Below are 22636 nucleotides of genomic sequence, written 5' to 3' on the forward strand. Positions count from 1 at the left end.
ATTACTTTCTAAGTACAATTCTATATTCAGCCAAACCACCCATTAATTGTGACAAAGAATAAAAATTTTTCAAATATGCAAGATCTCAAATAATAGCCAAGACCATCTACAGAGACATTTTTACAAAATCACTTTTTCCCAAGATGGGCTTTATAAATATAACACAAATATCTTATTTTTAAATCACTGTAGTCAATATTAATTTTTTCTTTAGAGAGAAGTGGACACAAATGAGCATTTTCAGCAGAAAGCATGTTTCGGCATTTGTTCCAGTCATTATTAGAGAATAAAGGCAGCAGCCGTCTCTTGCTGACAATCTGCTATGTATTAGGTACCCCACACTAGCACTTTATACACATTATCAATAGTCCCCACAGTAGTCGTAACATACAGGTATTGTGGGGTTTATTTAATAGAGAGAGGTAAAGTCCTTTATATATTGAATTGAAGAAATTTTTCAGCTTCCAAAATAAATCAAATATGAAGGTATTTTATTTCCTGACAAGGTTTGAATAGATATTCGGGGAGTAAGCTTTTTAGATCTGTGTTTAGGGATCAATTTTTCAAAATTATTCCAGTTAGGGACACCAAAATCTATGATGATCAGGAAATACAAATAACTTAAGTCATCATGAGAGTAACTGAGTATCCTGGACTACAAATGGCAGTTGAATAACCATATATACGGAATGAAGGCTTCAATTAGGCTTGGTAGGTGTGGGAGAATTTGATTTCAGTTCTTCTAAAAGAAGAAAAAAGGTAAAGATTTCCTAATCTATTTTAACTGAAGATGTACATTAGATTACAGAATAAAACAATTAATTTTACTACTAAAGAATATACTTCATTTGCATTATTATGCTGAGGCAATGTAGTGAGAGAAGAATCTTTTTAAATAAGAACACCTTAAAAAAAATAAACTCGATGAGGCAGAAGATAAAATTGTGCTTTTAAAAGAACATAGTTTTCGGGCTTCCCTCGTGGCACAGTGGTTGAGTCCGCCTGCCAATACAGGGGACACGGGTTCATGCCCCGGTCCGGGAAGATCCCACATGCCACGGAGCAGCTGGGCCCGTGAGCCATGGCCACTGAGCCTGTGCTCCACAATGGGAGAGGCCACGACAGTGAGAGGCCCGCGTACCGCAAAAAAACAAAAAAAACCCCCCAAAAAACCCACATAGTTTTCATATACATCCATTTAATTCCAAAATAAAATAACAGTAAGCCAAGGAAGGTCCTTAAAGGTTTCATCATTCTTGGATTTCCTTAAACCTAATACCTTTTATCTTAGGTAGTTAAGTAATGATGTCAGATATAAAGTAAATATTTTGAAACTGAACTAATCTATTAAATAAATAAAAAAATATGCTCAATCACTAAATTCTGGAATGGTGATTTTAAATAAATTAAGAAATAGCCCAAAAGTCAAATAGAAAGCTCCTCAACTCTGCATCATTCAATTCTGAATCTGCATCATTCCTCAATTCTGCATCATTCAATTCTGAATCTAGCGGCTCTCTGCCACCTTTCGTGAGGAGGCATGATCATCCCAAGCCACCAAAATACTAATTGGCACCAGGGGCCAGGTCTACAGTCACTCTAATAGGAATATACTGAGACACTCTTCTGTATAGGAAGGAGAATAAAATGCATCACTATTTTTTTCTTTTTTTTAATGACCTGAAGGGGAAAGATGAAACAAAACAAAAGCATAAATGGAAATTGGTAACATTTGATATTAAATAGGAGGAAAAAAAAAGAAAATTAGCAAAAAAAATGACAAAAAAATTCATCACAAAATAGATAAAACTGTGAAAACATCTAAAAAATTAAAGTGATACAAGTCCATATGATAAAATTAATCAAAGACTACTACATGAGTTTCATTTGCCTTGTAATAAAATGTTCCTATTAGACCAGATCATGAGTTTCAAAATTCATCTTTACAAGATAATTGATTACAATGTTTTACAGCCCCATGATTTGAAATGCAAGGATCATTAAGAATGAATTTACTAATTGTCACAAATTATTTGGGTTTGTACATAAGAATATGCTTAATTAATCAGGTATCTTAAAATATTAATACTTCTTTCCAGAGTATTCATTCTCCAGTCACAGTTGTACCTGCTTTTAATAGTAAAAAAACAGGTATATTTTGTTTCCCAGGATGACTCTTCATTTTATTCTGAGACACCTACCTGAAGAAATGACTTAATTAAGACTTTACTACGTACCTGACTCTACTTTAAGGTCTTTTGACTACATTACTTCATATAATTCTCCCAACCACGCTGAAGGGCAATATTATTATCCCCATTTTACAAGTGAATTAACAGAAAGCAAGGCTAACAGCTAGAAAATGTTGAAGCCAGAGCTTAACTCAAATCTAACTGAAGCAAAAGCCCACGATTTTCTCATTATGCCAACCTGCCTGCCCACAGGAACAAAACAGGATGTAACAAACATGTTAACTACAATTTTATCACCTACATTTGTTCATTTCTGGTGCAATGCAGAAATCACAAAAGCTCTTTGGCAAAACCAAAGGAATGGCCATTTATGGGCTAGATACTATTTTTAAAAAGTCATAGTACCACAGTATAACAGGTTACCTACTAATGCAGACATTAATTCAAGAAGAATGGTTAAAATTATTGCTGAGTAATCCTTCAACAAATAAAGCAAAATAAAAACAAATCATTAAAGATACTTGTTACAAAAAGATGGTATTAACTGATTAGTACATGAATTCACATTAAAACAGAAGAATAACATTTTCTAATATTTCTATGTTTATATATAAACCCGATTACATTTTTTTTCACATCAAAATTTTCAACTAATTTTCTCATTTATACAAATCAGGGCTTTTGTGTAAAATATCATTAGATATTGTGTATATTCTGTAATGATCACAAAACTCTTTGGCTATAAAATTTTATCTATCAGCTCAAAATTTATACTTTGTGTCCTCTGTAAAAAGTTACTTCCTCTATAAATTTATTCTGTATGAATTCTGACTTAGATTAAAAAGGTTAAGACAAGGAACTATGTTTCATTCTTAGCAGGTACATATAAACACAAGTGGTTATTAAATGATTATGTTCTCCATATAGTAAAAAATAAACTGTAGCCTTTTAAAAATATTATGTTATAGGAAGAGAAATTGCCCATCACCCCAAGCCTAAAGCATAACTTTTTCATGCTATATTAAATACGTCCTTTCTTACCACTCTCTTCAAAATAATCACTTTAACATCCATAGAACATTTATCTACTGGATATCCTTCAGCTTGTCTTCTAACCCCAGTACTTCACTGACACTATTTTTGTCAAGGTCTCCAATCAGTGGTGTGTTGGAGCCAGTCTGAATATTGAACAAAAACAGATTATTAAATTTTCAGAAAATCTGCAATCTGGTTGCAGATTGAAATTAGCTAATTTTTGATGGCTTGAAATTAGCCATAGTGGAATATTTACACCACAGAAATCAGGAAAAGCTAAAAATCAGAGCATCCCTCCCCTGCCTCCCACCTCTTCCCCCACAGCCAGTTGTTAAACATTCACCAACACACTCTTAATGCTATGTAAACCCAATGGACACCTCCCATCCTTACCTCTGTTTCTACTCCTCCTACTTTTTGGCAGCTGTTTTCTCAGTTTCCTTTGCTGACTCCTCCAGCTCTATTCAATCTCTAAATTCTACTGCCTGCTGAGTATCTCTCCTTGATTGTTTAAAAACATATCTTTAAAAAGTGTATTTCAAATTCACAGTAAGCCAATTTTCACCAACTTTCTATACATTACCTTTAAATTTTTTCACTAAAGTTATCCCTAAATCCACATGTAAATTTCTATATACAATTAATTTTTAAATTCAAATAACTACGAACTTTACATTAATAATCCGGACATTACCTGTGCAGCACTGTGGCATATTTTCACTTTCCACCTATTTTATCTAGAACCTTAAACTACCTGGATAATGTCAGGTGCTATGCTGTCAGAATGCTTAAAAATCTAGGGACCACAATGTCATAACAACACAGATCAGAGCATTTCAAAGTAATTCTAGCTAAGGACCAGGGTTTTTGTTGTAGTTATTGGTTTTGGTTTTAATTTCCAATCAACTGTTGACTGTCACTTTTGTAAAATGCAGTAACAAATATTGAGGCATTGACAAACTGCTAAAAGAGTTTCTGAATACTTACTCTCAATTTCAGTACTTATCTGTACTTATTCAAAATCAGACACTATACCAGTATCCCTGGTACAGACTATTCACTGTTAAGGTAACAAGTCCACATTATGGAATTAGAAACAACTATCTCAAGTTAATCTTAAAGCACTATCTAGATATGTGGGGTAAATTTGCACTTCCAAAAAAAAAAAAAAGGAATGGTAGAAAGAAATCAGTCCTATAAGAAAAAATCAAGGACTGGGAAGGTCATACTGGTGGTTAGGGATAGAGAGAAAGTGACAGGCAGTGGATAGATAACTACATATTTTCTCTCTTTTGCTAACAGCTTATGACTATTCACATAGCAATCATTCATCCCTGGCTTCCAAGTAAGCATTCCACCATCAATTTCAATCAATCAGTTGCATAGGGAAATGAGGAGGAATGTTGTTTGATGCAACTGGATGTAAACATGCACAATACTCAATACATGGGCGATGTAAACATACACGATACTCAATACATGGGCAATCCTTTCTTGAGGAAATCCTTCACAAGAACATCTAGGCTAACACATACACATTCTCCTTGTCTTCTTGACCTAGTTTTCTGGCCTTCCAATAAAACTGTTACCATTCTATCATATTCCCTTCCTGTATCCCTATTCTTCATTCTTTAAAATTCAAGCTATAAATCTATAAGTCAAACTATTTAAACTGACTTGAAACTTGATTAAATGAAAATAAAACAAAACCAAAAAAGACACCTACCAACCATCCAAAGCTGCGACTTCATACGCATTATTCACCAACCATTAATATTATACCTGCTACCATCTAAATACATTAAATCTGAATATTATGTGGAATTTGAAATTATGCAGTACCATTAACCAAGAAAAATGCTACTTCTCACAAAATCCACAGAAAATAAAGAAATGGAACTCCACAAAAATAGTATATGTAATATAATCTGAATTTTATTCTGCCAACAAGAGTCAATGGAGCATTTTAAGCAAGGGGGTAGTGGGATCAAATTTGTGTCTTGAAAGATCACTGTTTGCAAAAATGGAGGATGAGATGATAAAGTTCTGCAAAAAGTCAGTGGAGGGTTGATGAGGGCCTAAATTTGGGTAGTAGGGGAGGAGATGAGGACACAATGAGTGGAGGATGCTATTGCTACTACTGCTAATCACAATGATGTTAACGATGATGATAGTGGTGGTGGCGGTGGTGTTAGAACTACCATTATATGGAGGCCTATGTGCCAAACACTGTGCTTAGCACTTTTATGCATAATCTAATTTGATCTTCTCAATAACTCTAAACTTAGGTGGTGCTACTGTTTCCCCATTTCCCAATAATGAAATTAAGGTTTGAGAGATTATATAACTTTCCCAAAGACATACAACTAGTAAAATACAAGAGCTGTGAGTTAAGTTAGTGGTAGAATCAGTTGTATTTATCTGCCACAGCATCCATTCAATTCTCCTCTTCTTTTGGTAAAAGAACTCTGCTTTCAGTGATAACTACTCCCTCCCCTTTAACATATAATCCAGAATCAATTAAGATGTCCTAAGCTCTCCTGACTAAGAAGGAGGCAGATATAGACATTAGAAGATGGAAGGTCTTTTTTCTGTCTGATATTCCAGGTATAAGGGCCATTTGATTGTTTCTGAGAAATTTTTTTTTTATTACTTTTTCATATTATGAATGGAGATTTGACACCAACAACTGTCAAGCAGACCATCCAAGTCTCTTTGTACTCCTATTTCAGCTGCTTCACACACACAAATGCCAGCATCTCCACTGGGAGTTGAGCTTGGGGAATCAATAATCATATGATGAAAGGTATTTATCTTTTCCCAGAAAAAATGTGCTTGGAAAATTAAGATAAGTGTTTTTACGTACCTATCTTTATATGTCATTATGCCCCCTTATATACATTGGCCTTATGCTATACCTGGTGCTACCTGGGCCAATCTTTGCTTCCACGTTAAGACAGACCATCAACACACAATTCAGAGACAGAGAAAGACCTTCCACTTATATAAGCCAATAAATTACTTTTTTTGCATATTTGGATTTCTGTGGCTTACAGCTTAATGTAAACTAATTCAGAAATTAGTGCCAGGAAAAAGAGTGATACAAGTGACAGACCTAAAATGTAAAACTTGTTTAGTAAAGGAAGGGTACAAGGTAGTGAAAGCTGCTTCATCCCCTAACAGAAGTTGGCACTCCTCATTGTTTGGTTAAACTGTAGCCTATTGTCTTGGAACTGAGACCACCTAACTAATGAGGCCAATGCTTTAGAGAACTTGGTATGAAAATGTCAGGGCGATGAAAGGTGTTGGTTACTTCTTATTGCCTTCAGTAAGTCCTACAAGAAAGCAACAAGCTGGCAAGCTTGAAAGTAGAAAGGACACAGATGGAACTAGCTATGAGGTGCTCTTCTCAATTATACCAACAAGCCAAAAGGACTGTGACTCAGATAATCATGCTTCTTGAGAGATTACAGAATTCTATGAACCAAGGAATAAAAGAGGAAAAGTAGAAGATGAGACTGGGTCCTGGAAAGGGGAAGCTTGATCACCTATGACCATGTCCAACATTTATGAATGTTGGATGAGTTCTTAGTTCCTATAATTGTTTAATTTAAATCTTATCCTTTTCATAAAAAATATCTCTATTTGAATTCTGTTCATATTTTTCTAAGTGTTTACCCTTTATACAACTGGGTCATATTCTCTAGTCTACTTTCTAAAATTTTGACACAAAATACGGAGAAACATAAATAAAACTTGTAACATACTTAATTTACAAAATAAGCTATAGAAACAAGGAAACAGAGGAGTATGAATTTAAGAAAGTTACTCTGTCCACTTTTCTCACAATGCCTCTTGTTCCCCATTTGGAAAAATGAAGGTTTTCCTGGTTTTATTTAGATGTAAAAAGTTACTGTCTTAAGGCAACCCCTCCCTCTATCTCTGGCCAACCCAGATATCTTCCATGATAATAGAAAGAATAAAACCTACTCTTTTTGTCCCAAGTTGAAACTTAAAATATATATTTCTAGTGGGCATTGTTTCAAATGGTAGTTATGTATTACTGAAGTAATATATTGATAAACTTAAGGTATGTAAAGTTGAAAGTTGGCCTGATAATCTGGCCATGAACTCTATCTAGTGTATGAAACCAAAATTTTTTTTAAGAGCCTATATATGAGCCTTTTGAACACAACCCTATCACAAACTCATCAGTTGAATATTGATATCAACCAACTTGACATCAAATTATTACATATCACATAGAACACTTTAGTGATTACTCTCATAAAACAATGTAATCCAACATCTTTTTTTTTTTTTTTTTGCGGTACGCGGGCCTCTCACTGTTGTGGCCTCTCCCGTTGCAGAGCACAGGCTCCGGACGCGCAGGCTCAGCGGCCATGGCTCACGGGCCCAGCCGCTCCGCGGCATGTGGGATCTTCCCGGACCCGGGCACGAACCTGTGTCCCCTGCATCGGCAGGCGGACTCTCAGCCACTGTGCCACCAGGGAAGTCCAACCTCATTTTTTTCAGAATATTGATAATAATGTCAATTAGAATTACATTTGACTTGAATTAAAAGACACAACAAAAACATTAATGATACAAGAAAATCTCTAGGGAAAGTACATGTGATGATCAATTATAGACACTACTTATTTTACTGCATTTCACCTTATTGTACTTTGCCAATACTGCATTTCTTACAAACTGAAGATCTGTGGCAACTCTGAATTTGTTAGATGATGGTTAGCATTTTTGAGCAATAAAGTAATTTTTAATTAAGGTATGTACATTGTTTTTTTAGACATAATGCTATTTCATACTTAACAGACTACTGTATAGTGTAAACATGACTTTTATATGCACTGAAAATTCAAAAAAAATTTGTGTGACTCGCTTTATTGTGATGTTTGCTTTATTGTAGAAGTCTGGAACCAAACTCGCATTATCTCCAAGGTAAGCCTGTATCTCTGACGGAAATTTCTAAAAATCAGGATAAAGAAATTATAGTGCCCTTTGTTCTTTTAGAGAAAATTATATAATACAATGTGAAAGTAAATGTGTTACTTACCTGCATTAAATCTGTAAGAAACACATTCTTAGAGGATGTATTTTTTTTTTCCAACAAGCCTAACACGTTACACAGAATTAGATATGACATAACAAGTCCATCCAGGCCTAGGCTTATTCAGCTAAACATGACTTTTAGGGTTACCTGAACTAAACAAAATCCTCAGACAGCTTAAATGATACAAAACATAGAAGCAAGAGAGGTTTGATAATTCAACTGAATTAGAAACAAACATTTAAAAAAAATCCAAATATACACATCATTGAATAATGATAACTTCTTTATAATCAATTTAGGTATGTAACAGACACAAATAATGACACTGATGATATGAACATGAATAAAATTAAAAGCCCATAGTTATTTTCATTAGCTGTCCATAAGGCATTTAACCATTAAAATTTATGGAGACTCTATCCTGAAACGCTTTCTAGATTTTCCTTAGAAAAATGGCCAATATTTTCTCCCATCAATGCAGAGTTAATTTTAGAACGTAAGATTTATGGAACAATGACCAAATTCTGAGGGAAAACCAAAGTGGAGATTCAATTTTTCAAAAGTAAGAGGTTATTCTGGGCTTTATTTTCAATTACAAAGAAACATGAAATCATGAAGTAAGCAGAAAAACAATTCATTAACTTGCCTCAACTGTTTACTATGAACCTCAGCTCACCTAGGAATACCTCAATAGTATGAGAATTAATAAGAGAAGGAATAACAGAATGATCTTTTTTTTGCAACATACCTGAAAAACACATCAAGCATTTCCATTAATCCTGTCACCTTCATTGTAACAGGATTACATGAAGACAGAGCCAAGAGAATACAGGCACACCTCGTTTTATTGCGCTTTGCAGATATTGCATTTTTGTTTTAACAAACTGAAGGCTTGTGGCAACCCTGCATCAAGGAAGCCTACTGGCACCACTTTTCCAACAGCATTTGCTCACTTCCATTCCCTGTGTCACATTTTGTTAATTCAAAATATTTCAAACTTTTTCATTATTATATTTGTTATGGTGATCTGTGATCAGTGATCTTTGATGTTACTACTATGACTTGCTGAAGCCTCAGATGATGGTTAGCATTTTTTTTTAACAATAAAGCATTTTTAATTAAGGTATGTACATTGTTTTTCCAGACATAATACTATTGCACACTTAACAGACTACAATATAGGATAAACTTTTTTTTTTTAAATATAACTTTTATATGCACTGAGAAACCAAAAAATTCGTGTGACTTGCTTTATTGCAATATTCACTTTATTGCGGTGGTCTGGAACCGAACCTGCAATATCTTCCAGGCATGCCTGCATAAGAAACATCTACAAGCATGATAATCTTCAGTCCATATATGTATCAATTTATTGTCCCGCTGCTTGTGCTCATGTTTGTTATCATTAATCTCCTCTGATGTGATGTCAGCATCATGAAAGAAAGAGTTTAGGGTGAGAAGAGCTATTACTGAAAGGATAAGTTTCTCTGCTCAAACATTTAAAACAATGAAATAGCAAACCAAGCAGTATTTTCAAGGCTGCCTGTTTAAAGGATTTCTTAGCCATTCAAAACAACTAGTTAGCCTTATTTTGGCAATAAAACTTAGAAATAAAGAATGTAATATTATTACAGATTACAAAAACGCCAGATCAGATTTGACTATTGTATTCAAAATACCTCTGCTAAGTCTTTATATTTTGTTTAGTGTTGCTTACACTAAGTAAATGATAAAAAGGTTTACACAAAGTAAATAATAATATTCTTTTTAATAAGCATTCCTATGACCTTTTAAGTTTGTGGTTTCTTCTGTCTCACAAACTAACAGTAAGCTTCTTTGGGGCAAGAGCTACAAAATCCATCTATTTCCATGAATTTTCTGAATGAGGTATTTTATTAAATTTTGTACCCCTGCTGCTTATCATAGACCAGGTACAAATAAATACTACATAAAATACTGCATATATAGAATGAACAATTTCTTACAACACATACAGTTGTAGCCTCACTTCAGTCTCAATCCCATTTTCCACCTTGCCAATGGACAAATATTTTTTCTGAAAGCACCAAACTTTGTTACTGTCATGCCACAAACCCTTTCATGGCTTTACACTGTCATTTGGATACAGTAAAAACTCCTTAGGACAAAATCCTCTTGATCTGGCTCCAGACTACCACTTTTACATCTGGCCTTATACCTCTACCTCTCCCATAACCTCCCAAGCATAGGAACTGGCGTTCTGCTGCCTCCAAGCCTGGACATGCAGAGTTCCCTACATCTGGACCGCCCTTCCCCCAACACTCCTCCTTTGACCTGTCTAAATGCCACCTACTCTAAGAAGCCTCTGCCTATCTCCCATCTTGGTTAGCTGGCTTCCCCACACAGTACTTCTAGGAAAGAACAGAAATTTGCTTCTCTGAGAACAGTGGTTATCAAGTAGGACAGAAAACTCTAATGTAAGTTGGAGAGGGTAATTTCTGGGGTTAGGATGATCAAAGGAACATGTGAATTTGGATAAAATTTAAGAGCCTCTACAAACATTAGAAATATCTAATTTTTTAATTTGGGGATTTATGAAGGTCACAGGTTATATTCCTTGTGAAAATCTAGGGTGTGAAATACTATTATAATGTCTATATCTTTCTCATATTCTAGCTGACTCTGTACCATATTAAGAACAATAATGTAAATACAAAACAGTCTACTAAAACAATATCCAATATTAACATATGTGTTTATAAATTTCTGTTCCCTCAGAAGTAAATCTCTCTAACACTGATGTTTGGTGTGTATTATTCATGTCATGTATCTTAATTAACTTTAATACCTTTTCCCAAGTGGAATGCTAGTATACTACATTTTGTTGGTATAGGATGTGTTCTGTGAGAACTGAAAGCTGATAGACACACAGGTCACCGTAGATTACTATTCTTGGTCTCAACTTCATTAGGATTTAGTAGACTCTAGGAGTCAAAAGCAAATGTAGGGAGACAGAAGGATAAAAGGAAATCAAAGGAGCTCTGATTGGGATAGTATAAAGGAAGGTTGGGACAAAAATATCTAGAAGTCAGATTTTAAGAAGCAGTAGAGATTCTCCTGCTAACCTTGCAGAAGCAAACATGTGAACTGCCTAGGGAGGAGGTCACGTGGCAAGGACCTGAGGGCTTCTAGGAGCTGAAGGCACTCCCCAGGAAACATCAAACAAGAAAGCAAGAATGTCAGTCCTACATCCACAAGGAAGTGAATATTGCTAACAACCAGTTAACTTGTAAGAGGACCTTAAGCCTGAGGCAAGATCACAGCCCCAGCTGAAATCTTGATTTTAGTATGTGAAACATTGATCTTGATCTTGATTTTAGTATGTGAAACATTGATCAGAGATCTCAAGTAAGCTGTGTTTTGACTCCTGAACCAGAACAGAAACTATGAGATAGTATACTTGCATTGTTTTAAGCCACTGACCTTTTGGTAATTTGTGAAACAGCAACAGGAAATGAATTCATCATACTTTTTTTTTTTTTGCGGTACACGGGCCTCTCACTGTTGTGGCCTCTCCCGTTGCGGAGCACAGGCTCCGGACGCGCAGGCTCAGCGGCCATGGCTCACGGTAGCCGCTCCGCGGCATGTGGGATCTTCCCGGACCGGGGCATGAACCCGTGTCCCCTGCATTGGCAGGCGGACTCTCAACCACTGTGCCACCAGGGAAGCCCTCATCATACTTTAAAAGTAAGAAAATATTGCTCTTACATGTGTCTACTTACAAATCTCATCTACATTCTACATCCAACATTTGTTTTTCAAACAATGCATTATCTTTTCTTTGTCATCTAACAAAAGATTCCATTTTCATGAAATCTGTAAACTTCAAATTTGTTATAAAAGTGTTTTATCTCTGAGCTTAAATTTAATTTGAAATATATCTGAAAGAGAAAACTAAATCTAAAAGAATATTTCCCTAACTTTTTGGAATCATATATTAAAATCTTACAATTCTAGAAAATATTTATCATATTCCATACTTCAATTAAAAAATAAACATTTAACATGATTATATCTCTTTCAGTATTATGTTAATCACTAAAATATATCATACTAAGAAATATATCACAATGTGGGAGCATACTCACTCACTGTGCTCATTTAACCCTAACCATAACCACATATTTTCATACAACGTGTAATATGTAGAGAAAAAAGAGACCAATTTCACAATCAAAAAAGTTATACAAAGTTATATAGTAATTTCTCCAACATAACAATATGCTTTCATAGCTAAATCTGTCATCTAGTAAACTGAGGGAAAGAGTTTGGTGATATTGCCCATCGTACAGTTAGAGGCAAAATAAGCTTTAATATTTTCAGAATGCAACAATTAAAACTTTCTTCTGTACTTTTGTCAAACAGGAAATTTGTAATTAAATAAATTTGTAAATACCCAAGAGTAGACATTCACACTGTCAGTATATTATACCTTTTTTGTACAATTCCAAATAAAGTTTGGTGTTTCAAAAAGAAATCTACTTTAGGGACTTCCCTCGTGGTGCAGTGGTTAAGAATCTGCCTGCCAATGCAGGGGACATAGGTTTGAGCCCTGGTCCAGGAAGATCCGACATGCCACGAAGCAACTAAGCCCGTATGCTACAACTACTGAGCCTGCGCTCTAGAGCCCGCGAGCCACAACTACTGAGCCTGCATGCCACAACTACTGAAGCCCATGCGCCTAGAGGCCATGCTCCGCAACAGGAGAAGCCACCGCAATGAGAAGCCCACGCACCACAACAAAGAGTAGCCCCCGCTTGCCACAACTAGAGAAAGCCCGCATGCAGCAACGAAGACCCAACGCAGCCAAAAATAAATAAATAAATAAATAAATAAATAAATAAATAATAAAAAAGAAATCTACTTTAAGCTGGCTTACCTTCCACACTCAAAGTCCCCATTTTAGATTCCAAGAAGTCAAATAATGTGCTTGGTGCTGATGGCCTTGCATTTCCCAGTTCCTCTTCATCTTCAGATCTTATTCGCCCCCTGCCTTTTCCTTTACCTTAAGAAGTAAAGCAAGACATATACATTATACATGCAAAAACAAAAGAAGAATATACACTAAAATATAATCAGCAGACATCTTAAGTAGAACTTTATATATATCTTTTCATATTTTTCTGTATATTCTACATCCATTAAAACAAAAATGTTTTTAAATGACTATATTAAGTAGCACCTTTAATCCTGTAAATGATCTATCTGGAAATTTGAATTTGTTCATGTAAATTATCTTCTAAGGAAAATAAATCATTTTTATATGATTTTTCTTTAACCACTTATTTTTTTTTTAATTGAAGTATAGTTGATTTACAATGTTGTGCCAATCTCTGCTGTATAGCAACCACTTATTTTTTTAAAAGAATATAGGACTGGGACTTGAAAAATCACATAATACATTTGACCATACAATAATTTTAAAATAACATTAAATAAAAGTCATGTTCCTGTTAATTATTAAAAGTTTATAGACTAGTCATTTATACAAATGGCCTAGTTCTAGAAATAGTTAATAGAGCTAGTTACTTCATATTTTCTGTATTATTCATGGCCTTGTTAAATAAGGTATTAGACCTACTTTATATAAAGATGAAGACAATGAGACTAAGAATAACCTACATAAGACTGTGGTTCCCAAACTGCTGCTCCTTCCACTTACCATAATGGTAAATGAAGTTATAGCCTTCACAGCAACAAAACCCAGTCTTTGTCGACAACATATATTTCTCTGAAAATCAAATAATACTGTCTGGCACATTGCTTAATGAATTATACCTCTCAGAGGTGGACCCGTAACAGGTTTCGGTTTATTGCTGTTAAGAAGTACATTCAGTGCTGCTTCTAAGTTGTTGCCATTATCCATGAGAGCTTGCCTTGATGCTTCTTTACTAAAGCCCATTTCTGTTATGTGCCTCAGAGCCTTCTCATCAACCTGTAAAGAACGAAGAGAAAAGTTATGCTGATAGCCAATAAACAAGCAAGGTGTAAGTTTTTAACTACATGCTGTTTTTTAACTAAAAATTACATCTGATGTTTATGGACAAAATGTGATATTAATACATCACTTGCTGTTTTTTCATACCAATAGTCAAGGAAGGATCTGTGATATGCAGGGTTGTGCCTTGAGTACTTTCTCTGTATCATTACAAACGCAAAACAAACAAAAAAGAAATTTTATATGTCAGAATAAGGCTTTTGAAAATAATACAGGCAGTGAAAACTACCTAATGAAAAATTTTCATCGTTGATACTTCTCTGTCCTAAGGAACTGCAATTTATATAGCACCTCTCCAAAAATGCAAAGTATAAAAAGAAGCTAACAAAATGGTACCATCTCAGTAGCTTGGTTTTTTTTCTACTCTCTATTGTTTCAGTACTTTGCTCTATATTTATTAGCAATACTATCTATGAAGCTTTGACAGCCTGTACCCCAAATAAAAAATCTACTTTACAAATGTCAGAACCCCAAATCTTGAAAAATCTAGACCTGAGTAGAATTAAAGAACTGTTTAAGTAACATAAACATATCCCATGAAGAAATTACTGAATCATAACCAGCTGAGGAATACATAACTAACTTTTACACATTTAAGAGTTAAGATGGATAGGCTTTAAGATAGCATTACACATGGCATGCATGGTGCAGACAGCTACTCTGATACCCATGTAGACGTTGTTAAAAGCACAGCACTTTTTAAAAAATCCTGTTTTTAAAACCCTGACTTTTTTTCAAACCCTGATTTTGTGACTTCCAAAGACAAAATCCTTTCTAAATATAGTAGCAACGATCAACAGATCAGAGCTGACACATAAGAGAAAATTTACATCCCTGCTGTAGATATACTAAAGTAAATGTAAAAAGGATTAGACATTAAAACTATAATTCATCCTTCTTATTCAAAAACTTATCTAAATGTAAAAAAAAATCCTTCCAAAGCCTTTCCCTCTCCCAATTATCTCCCAAGTAAATATCTAATTAAGAATATTATCCCATACAATTTAACCAAACACACTCAAGAATCAATTAATATCCAACCTTGGTATAACTTATTGTACCTTTCTTGTTAACCTGATTTGCAGTTAACCAGTTAACTCTCATTCAGTGCTGTTGGCAGGGCCATGCTCTCTCTGACAGATTTAGGGAAGAACCTTCCCTGCCTCTTCTAGTTTCTGTTCTTTGCTGGCAATCCTGGGCATTCCTTAGCTTACAGATGTATCATTCCAGTCACACAGCCATCTTCTCACTGTGTGTCTTCAGGTCAACTTCCCTCTGTAAGTGTCTATCTCTGTGTCTAAATTTCCCCTCTTTATAAGGAGATTAAATTAGGGTCATATTGGCTTAGGGCCCAACCTAATGACCTCTTTTTAACTTGGTATCTCTGCAAAGATCCTGTTTCCGGAGAGAGTCAGTCACATTTTAAGGTACTGGTGGTCAAGACATCAAACTATCTTGTTTGGCAGGGGGGTAGCATGGGGGTGATGGATGGGACACAATTCAACCTATTATACCACCTATTATCAAAAATTATTTTAAGAACCTGTCAACTGACATCCCAATCAAGTCCTCTTTCAATTGTTGAAAATAAAGAGCTGAATACCATGCAACATGAAAAAGAACAGGGTTCCTGGTCATTAAAATTTCAAACTGTCCTTTTGATAGTCTCCTTCATTCTTAAATGACAGTTTTTCTGAATACAGAATTACAGGTGAACAGTTTTTTTTCTTTCCGTACTTTCAATGTATCACCCCACTGCTTCCTTGCCTCCATACTTTCTGATGAAAAATTGGCCATTTATTTATTGAGGATCCCTTGTATTTGATGAGTTGCTTCTCTCTCACTGCTTTCAAGATTTCCTGTCTGTACCTTCCAACAACTTGATTATGTGTCTTGGTGTGTCTCTGAGTTTATCCTATTGGAGTTCACTAAGCTTCTTAGATTTGTAGATTTCATCAAATTGGGAATTTGGGGGCATTAGTTCTTCAAATATTTTTTCTGTCCCTTTTCTCTTCTATTGGGAAGAGAACATACACAACATAATGTGTATGTTGGTATATTTGATGGTACCTCATAGGTCCCTTAGGCTCTATTTTTCTTCATTTTTTTCTCTTTCTGCATCTTAGACTGGCTAATTTCAATTGCCCTATATTAAAGTTCACTGATTCTTTCTTCTGCCTGCTCTAGTCTGATGTTGAACCTGACTAATGAAATTTTTTATTTCCACTACTGTACTTTCCAGTTCCAGAATTTCTATTTTGTTTATTTTTACAATTTATCTTTATTGATATTCCCTACTTGTTTATATTGTTCTCCTGATTGCTTTTAGCTCTTTGTCAATGGTTCCTTCACACCTCTGAGCATTTCTAAGACAGTTAATTTAAGTTCTTGTTTAGTAATCCCAATGCCTGAGCTTCTTCAGGGATAGTTCCTTTTAATTTCTTTTTTTTCCTGTGAGTGGATCATACTTTCCTGTTTTATGGTATGCTTTGTAATTTTCTGTTGAGAACTGAAAATTCTGAATACTGTATTGATGGTAATTTTGGAAATCAGATTCTCCCTCCTCCTCAGGGACTGCTGTTGTTACTTAATGAAGACTGCAGCTGTAAGTTTGCTTAGCAACTTTTCCAGATTTCCTTTCGTAAGGATTTTATTCCTTGTGACATGTGATCATTGGAGCCTTTGTTCCATTATCTCCCTGGTCAGCCAGTGACCAGCCTCTTTCTTCATTAATCACCACTCTGTATGCTGCAAGAGTTTGATTTGACTCCAGAGTTGTAAAATAGTTGCTTCAGACAATGTTTGTCAGCTTAAGAGTTGTTTTGGTGGACTGCCCAATTTCTGGAGCTTTCCATTCTGCCATCTTTGTGATATCACTCCCTTCATATGTTTTTACTCCTCACAACAATCCCAAACTGCTGGTCTTTGGTGTTCTATGGCAAGACATCCCCAGATGAGGGTTCTCAATTCACTCAAGTTTAAGAGCTTCTTGAGTTAGAGACTGTGTAGTTTTCAACTTGCTGTATCCACTCAAACCTGAAAACTGACTTTTTTTTTTTTAAAGAAAGAGATGATCATGTATTCAAGGAAAAGATAGTCTGGCTCTGTTATAAACCTATTCTCCTTGGCTAGTGATTGATTTAGGAGTGGGCATGTGACCTAGTTCTAGTCAATGAACCATAGATGGAATTTACTGGAGATTTCCAAAATTATTTTTTTATCTGATAAAACAGATCCACACCCAGATAAATGTACCCTTTCCTTCTAGCCTCTGAACTTTTTGCATGAAGATTTAACACACAGAGAATCCTGTAACCCAGAGAAGAAAACCAAGAAACTAGAGAGATGCTCACCAGAGCTCCAACACTGTTATACTGCTGAATTTACCAATCTTTGTAACCATCTATCTCCAAATCTCTTGTTATATGGGATGATGAAACCCCATTAGTTAAGCTAGTCTTAGCACTCTACAGACAAAATCACCCAAAGTCATTTAACCTTTAAAGGCAGAGGAAAATGAATTCCTGTCAGTTCCCTTATATCTGAGGACACTGTAGCATACCAGAAATATCTCTGACTCCTCCCATTATCTCAAAAATCCAGGAATATTTTGCAATTGAGTCTATAATATACATTTTCCATTTCAATATTTTTCCCAAAGAACACAACAAAACAAAATCACTTTAGACAAAATTTGAGAAAAGATGTGGGGAAGGTAGGGAATGGCCCATAACTGTATGGTTCTGAGGCATCATCTTTTAGAATATAATTTCCATTGAGCGTTTTCTGTTTAATTTGATGACTTTTTATCAATCCATTCTAAAAGACATCATTCAGACATTAGAAAGTTAAGTAAAACGTAAATTTTACTTAAGTAAATTATTTTTCAACCAATCCAAATTTTCCATGGAATAACTGGAAATTATTAACTGGACTCCTTAATGAAAGCCTTCTTAGAGTTGTGACACCTATTTATAATATACGCAAAAAGCCAGTGGTGGTTCTGAGAAAGAATTAAAAAATCCAAGGCTATTAAAGAAAAAAAGACATAAACTTTGTGGTTGGTTCTTCAGCCTTACCAGTTCTCTGTAGACACCTTCATGTTTTCCCTCTGATTTGTTTGACTTTTCTTTCTGTAAAATCTCCCTGTTTCGGTTGCCAGCAGCACTCATGTTGAGATTACTTCTAGCACCACCACCACCTCCTCCAAATGTCTTGGTCTTCAGATAACAGAAAGATAAAAGAAATGTAAATAAATAACATTTTAAAAAGCTCTAAAGGCTAAGCTATGACTAAAATCTGAAGTAGTTAAGCTTCTTAATTATGTTTTACAGGAAAAAAATGAAATGTTAACTAATTCTTTCTAAATATCTACTAGTCATAATCTCACAAGTCCAGGGGAGGCAATTAAAAAAATTACATGATTATAATCTTTAAATCTCCACGGCAAATCATCAGAATAAACTTAAGTAGACAACAATATAAAAGAAAAGAAAATAGCACAAGTATTATGGAGATTAGGTGTCAAAAATTATTCTAGGGTAAAATACTTGACTGATATCATGAGACAAATCCAGCTACATGGCAAGGCTTTCTTTAGCAAGGCACCTAACCTATCTAGGAATCTGTTACATTATGTTCAGGATTCTATGTTCAGGATTCTAGAACCTAAGAAAGTAGACAAATAATACAAATTTTAACATGGGATTAAAAGTCTCATTACTAATTTATTATTTACATTAATTACCACATATACTATATCTTACCAACTATGTATAAAAGCTTTAAAGTCCATATTTCTTATTTTGTCTGACTTATTTGAATAATTATATGTGTAATCAAATTTGAATTTGATCTCATTTTTGTTTTGTCAAAACTACAGTGGAAAGACTAGAACATAAAAAACATCGGTTAGGAAAGATACAAATTCATGACTGAAAAGCATTCCGCAGTTATTTGTACAATATTAAATTAAATATCTGGTTATATAATATCTTTATAGTTTTCTAAGAGCTAATAAAAGCAGAAGCCAAGACTTGATTTTTATTAGATATAATTATCAATATTTTTTAATGTATCTTAAAATGATTACAATAAGAAAACATCCTAGATATACATTTATATAAGACTGGGAAATTATTTTGAATCAGATGAAAATGTAAAGAAATAGAACCTGAAAAATAGAAAAATGATGTGAGATAAGCATCAATGGACAACATATTAAATACCTCTATTAGGTAGTTGATACACCACAATATTTAAGTTTAATTCAAATCAAAATTAAAACTACATCTTCAAAGACCAAAGACCCATTACTGGATTCATTCAGTTTTTGGTTTCTGCAATCCCAGCAAAAAAAGAAAAAATATAGCTTTGGAATGTCTTGATAGTCACTGCTTACATAACCACAAGGAAAAATGTGAGTTTATATTAATGTGATACAAAGTTTATTAGATTGGGAGACAATGTAGTACAGGTAAGAATACAGGCTTAAGAGCTACACAAGGCTGGGACTAAATCTGTACTGAGCCACTTCCTAGTTCCCGCCCTCAGGCAAGTCACTTAACTTCTATCCTCCGTGAACCTCGGGTTTCTCATCTTTAAAACAGGGACGAGAGAATTCCCTTGTGGTACAGTGGTTAGGAGTCCACGCTTCCACTGCAGGGGGCAGGGGTTCGATCCCTGGTCAGGGAACTAAGATCCCACAAGCCGCCGGACGGCCCAAAAACACCTACCTCACTGGGATGTTGTGAGGATTAAGTGACATCATCAACATGAAGTGATGAGTTCAATAACTGGCACATAGTAAACACTCATAACAGATGGCAATATTACTGTTTTGCTTAATATATTAGAACATAGTTACCTGAAAAGTCTGGATCCTGACCTGTTCCAAATTAAATATATTTCTGGAATTTAAATTATGTAACTCCAAAAGTGCTTTTTATTTTGGTGCCAGTGAAATAGTCCCATCTTCTGGAGGCATTTCCTTATTATTTTCTTTCCATTTTATGGATTAAGGAATAGGATAAATAGCATTTTCAGAATTGCTTTTCACTGCTTTAAAACAGTTGTTACCCACTAAACATACAAATATCTAGAAACATCACAACTTAAACATTACCCATAAGGTAACTGATGTTGTCGTGTATGAGCCACACCATCCCGTCCATATTATGTGAATTAGGCATCTGTGACATCATCACCATCATAAACCCCAAGTGGGCCTTAATGCTGTCTTGCAATCTTACTACATTTTCTTAGCCCATTCACCCTCCCAATCTTCTTTAGCAAGGCACCAAACCTATCTAGGAATCTGTTACATTATGTTCATGATCCAGTAATAGGATTCTAGAATCTAAGAAAGTAGACAAATAATACAAATAATAAAAACCACTATTTTACATGTTCTCCTCACTCCTCAAATCTCAAACATCTTCTCCCTCATTGTGCCTGTTTGACCATGCTTACTTCCTCACTGAAAAAATGGAAATAATCACTAAAGAACTTACATAGATTTTTACCACATCAACCCACCCACTGATATCTGCACACTTATACTTTATCTTACCAGCATCTACATGAATGATAAAGGAATGTGGAGAGAATGAATGACTCCTCTAACTCTACATTAATTCTCAGGCCACATCTTACATGACTTTTCAACAGTCTTTGATAAATTCAATACATCATCCTCCATGAAATAATTTCTGTATTCTCTTGTTTTGATCCTGTCTTACTGGTCACACCTTGGCTGGTTCAACTTCTTTCATTCAACTGGTAAGGTTGAAATGCTACAGGGTTCATTCCTTCTCCTTTTCTCTTCCCTTCAGCTCTCATTCCCTTGGTGATCTCATTTGACCTCATGATTTTAAATATAATCCATATGCCTACCACTTTCAAATGCATACATCCAATCCAAAACTCACCTTTCAGCTACACTCTTCTCTGTATTACTGCCTATTAAACATTACCACATGGATGCCTAAGAGGTACCTCAGTATTAATATACTAATTATATTAATAACACCCTGTTCCACCCTGGTCTTCTCCAGTACAAAGTAAGCAACTCTAACCAGCCAATTTTTCAGGCCAAAACCCTTGAAGTCATTCATAATACCTCTTTTTCTCTCAAGCTCCATCTTTAATCTCTCAGAAACTCTGATGGCTGTATTTTCAAAATACCAGAATCTGAACACTTTGTACCACCTACACAGCTGCCATTGCTACCAAAAACTTTTCTCCCCCTGGATTACTTCAGTAATTTCCTAACTTGTCTGATTCCCATCTTCCAGAAAATAGACATCAAACAAGATTTTGGAAAGACAGTTTGTCTGAGAAAAATGTAAATCAAAAGAACAACTTTCCTATAATCATTAAGAAATTGATATACTCCCAATATCCTTTTCTGAAACTCCATAATTTTAACAGCTTTTTGGGAAAGAAGAAATGCATTTTATGTAAACTGTGCAAAATGAATTAATTTCAGAAATATTAAAAATGATTTTTAAATGTCTTAGAATAGAGAAAACATTGAGGAATAGCAATAGTCGCATTTACTGAAGGCTTTTAGCAAAGGACTATTTTAACTGAGGCAGTGAGACTATAATTAGGGGCTCTCAGCTTCTCAGCATTATTCCAACTCTATTTCTTAGTTAGGATATGGCTGTGATCTTATGCTTACTATGCCTGACTTCTACCCTAGTTTACCATTAACTTAGCTTAGCTTGTTGGATGAAGAAAGCTGTTGATGTATATCGAGACTGAAGATTAGTTATTCTATAGGCCTCACCCTTGTTCCTTATTCTCCAGGAACAGCTAATCAAAGATTTATGACTTAATGTTCCAACCACAAGCGAGACTTGCTAGCTACTTGGAATCGTGTGATCAAGAAAAACATCCTGAAAATGGAAGACAGCCCCCTCCCCATGAGCATGTAGCCCTTTCCTCTTTCCCCTATATAATCTCCAAGCAAAACTAGCGAGTTGGGAGTTGGTTTTTTGGAACATACATCTACCTTCTCCCCAGGATTCCCGGCTTCCTCAATAAAGCTATCTTTCCTTTAACCCAACACTCTCAGCATTGGATTCTTGAGTGACAAGCTGCCGAACTGGAGTTCAGTAACTATATCATGATCTGTGCCATGTAGTATTCTAAATGTTTTAAAGATTAGCAATTTTAATTCTCACAGTTTCATAGATAAAGTAAATATGGTACAAAACTTAAGTAACCTATCCAAGGTTGTCAGCAGGATATGTTTCCTGTCTGCCTGATTCCAGAATTTGTGCTCTTGTCCCC

At 35.0% G+C, this 22636-nt stretch overlaps 1 protein-coding gene across 1 annotated transcript in view; it reads right to left on the reverse strand.

The window, feature by feature from the left end:
• Positions 1-22636, reverse strand: part of TDRD3 (tudor domain containing 3) — a 197858-nt gene that overhangs the window by 49694 nt on the left and 125528 nt on the right. Inside the window, exons 8-10 of the mRNA XM_004279927.3 lie at positions 18418-18558; positions 14119-14275; positions 13220-13345 (exon numbers count right to left, since the gene is read on the reverse strand). Of these exons, the coding sequence (XP_004279975.2) occupies positions 13220-13345; positions 14119-14275; positions 18418-18558 (424 nt within the window). The remainder of the gene's footprint in view (positions 1-13219; positions 13346-14118; positions 14276-18417; positions 18559-22636) is intronic.

Source organism: Orcinus orca, chromosome 18 (genome assembly GCF_937001465.1).
Source record: "Orcinus orca chromosome 18, mOrcOrc1.1, whole genome shotgun sequence".
NCBI classification, from domain to species: Eukaryota; Metazoa; Chordata; class Mammalia; order Artiodactyla; family Delphinidae; genus Orcinus; species Orcinus orca.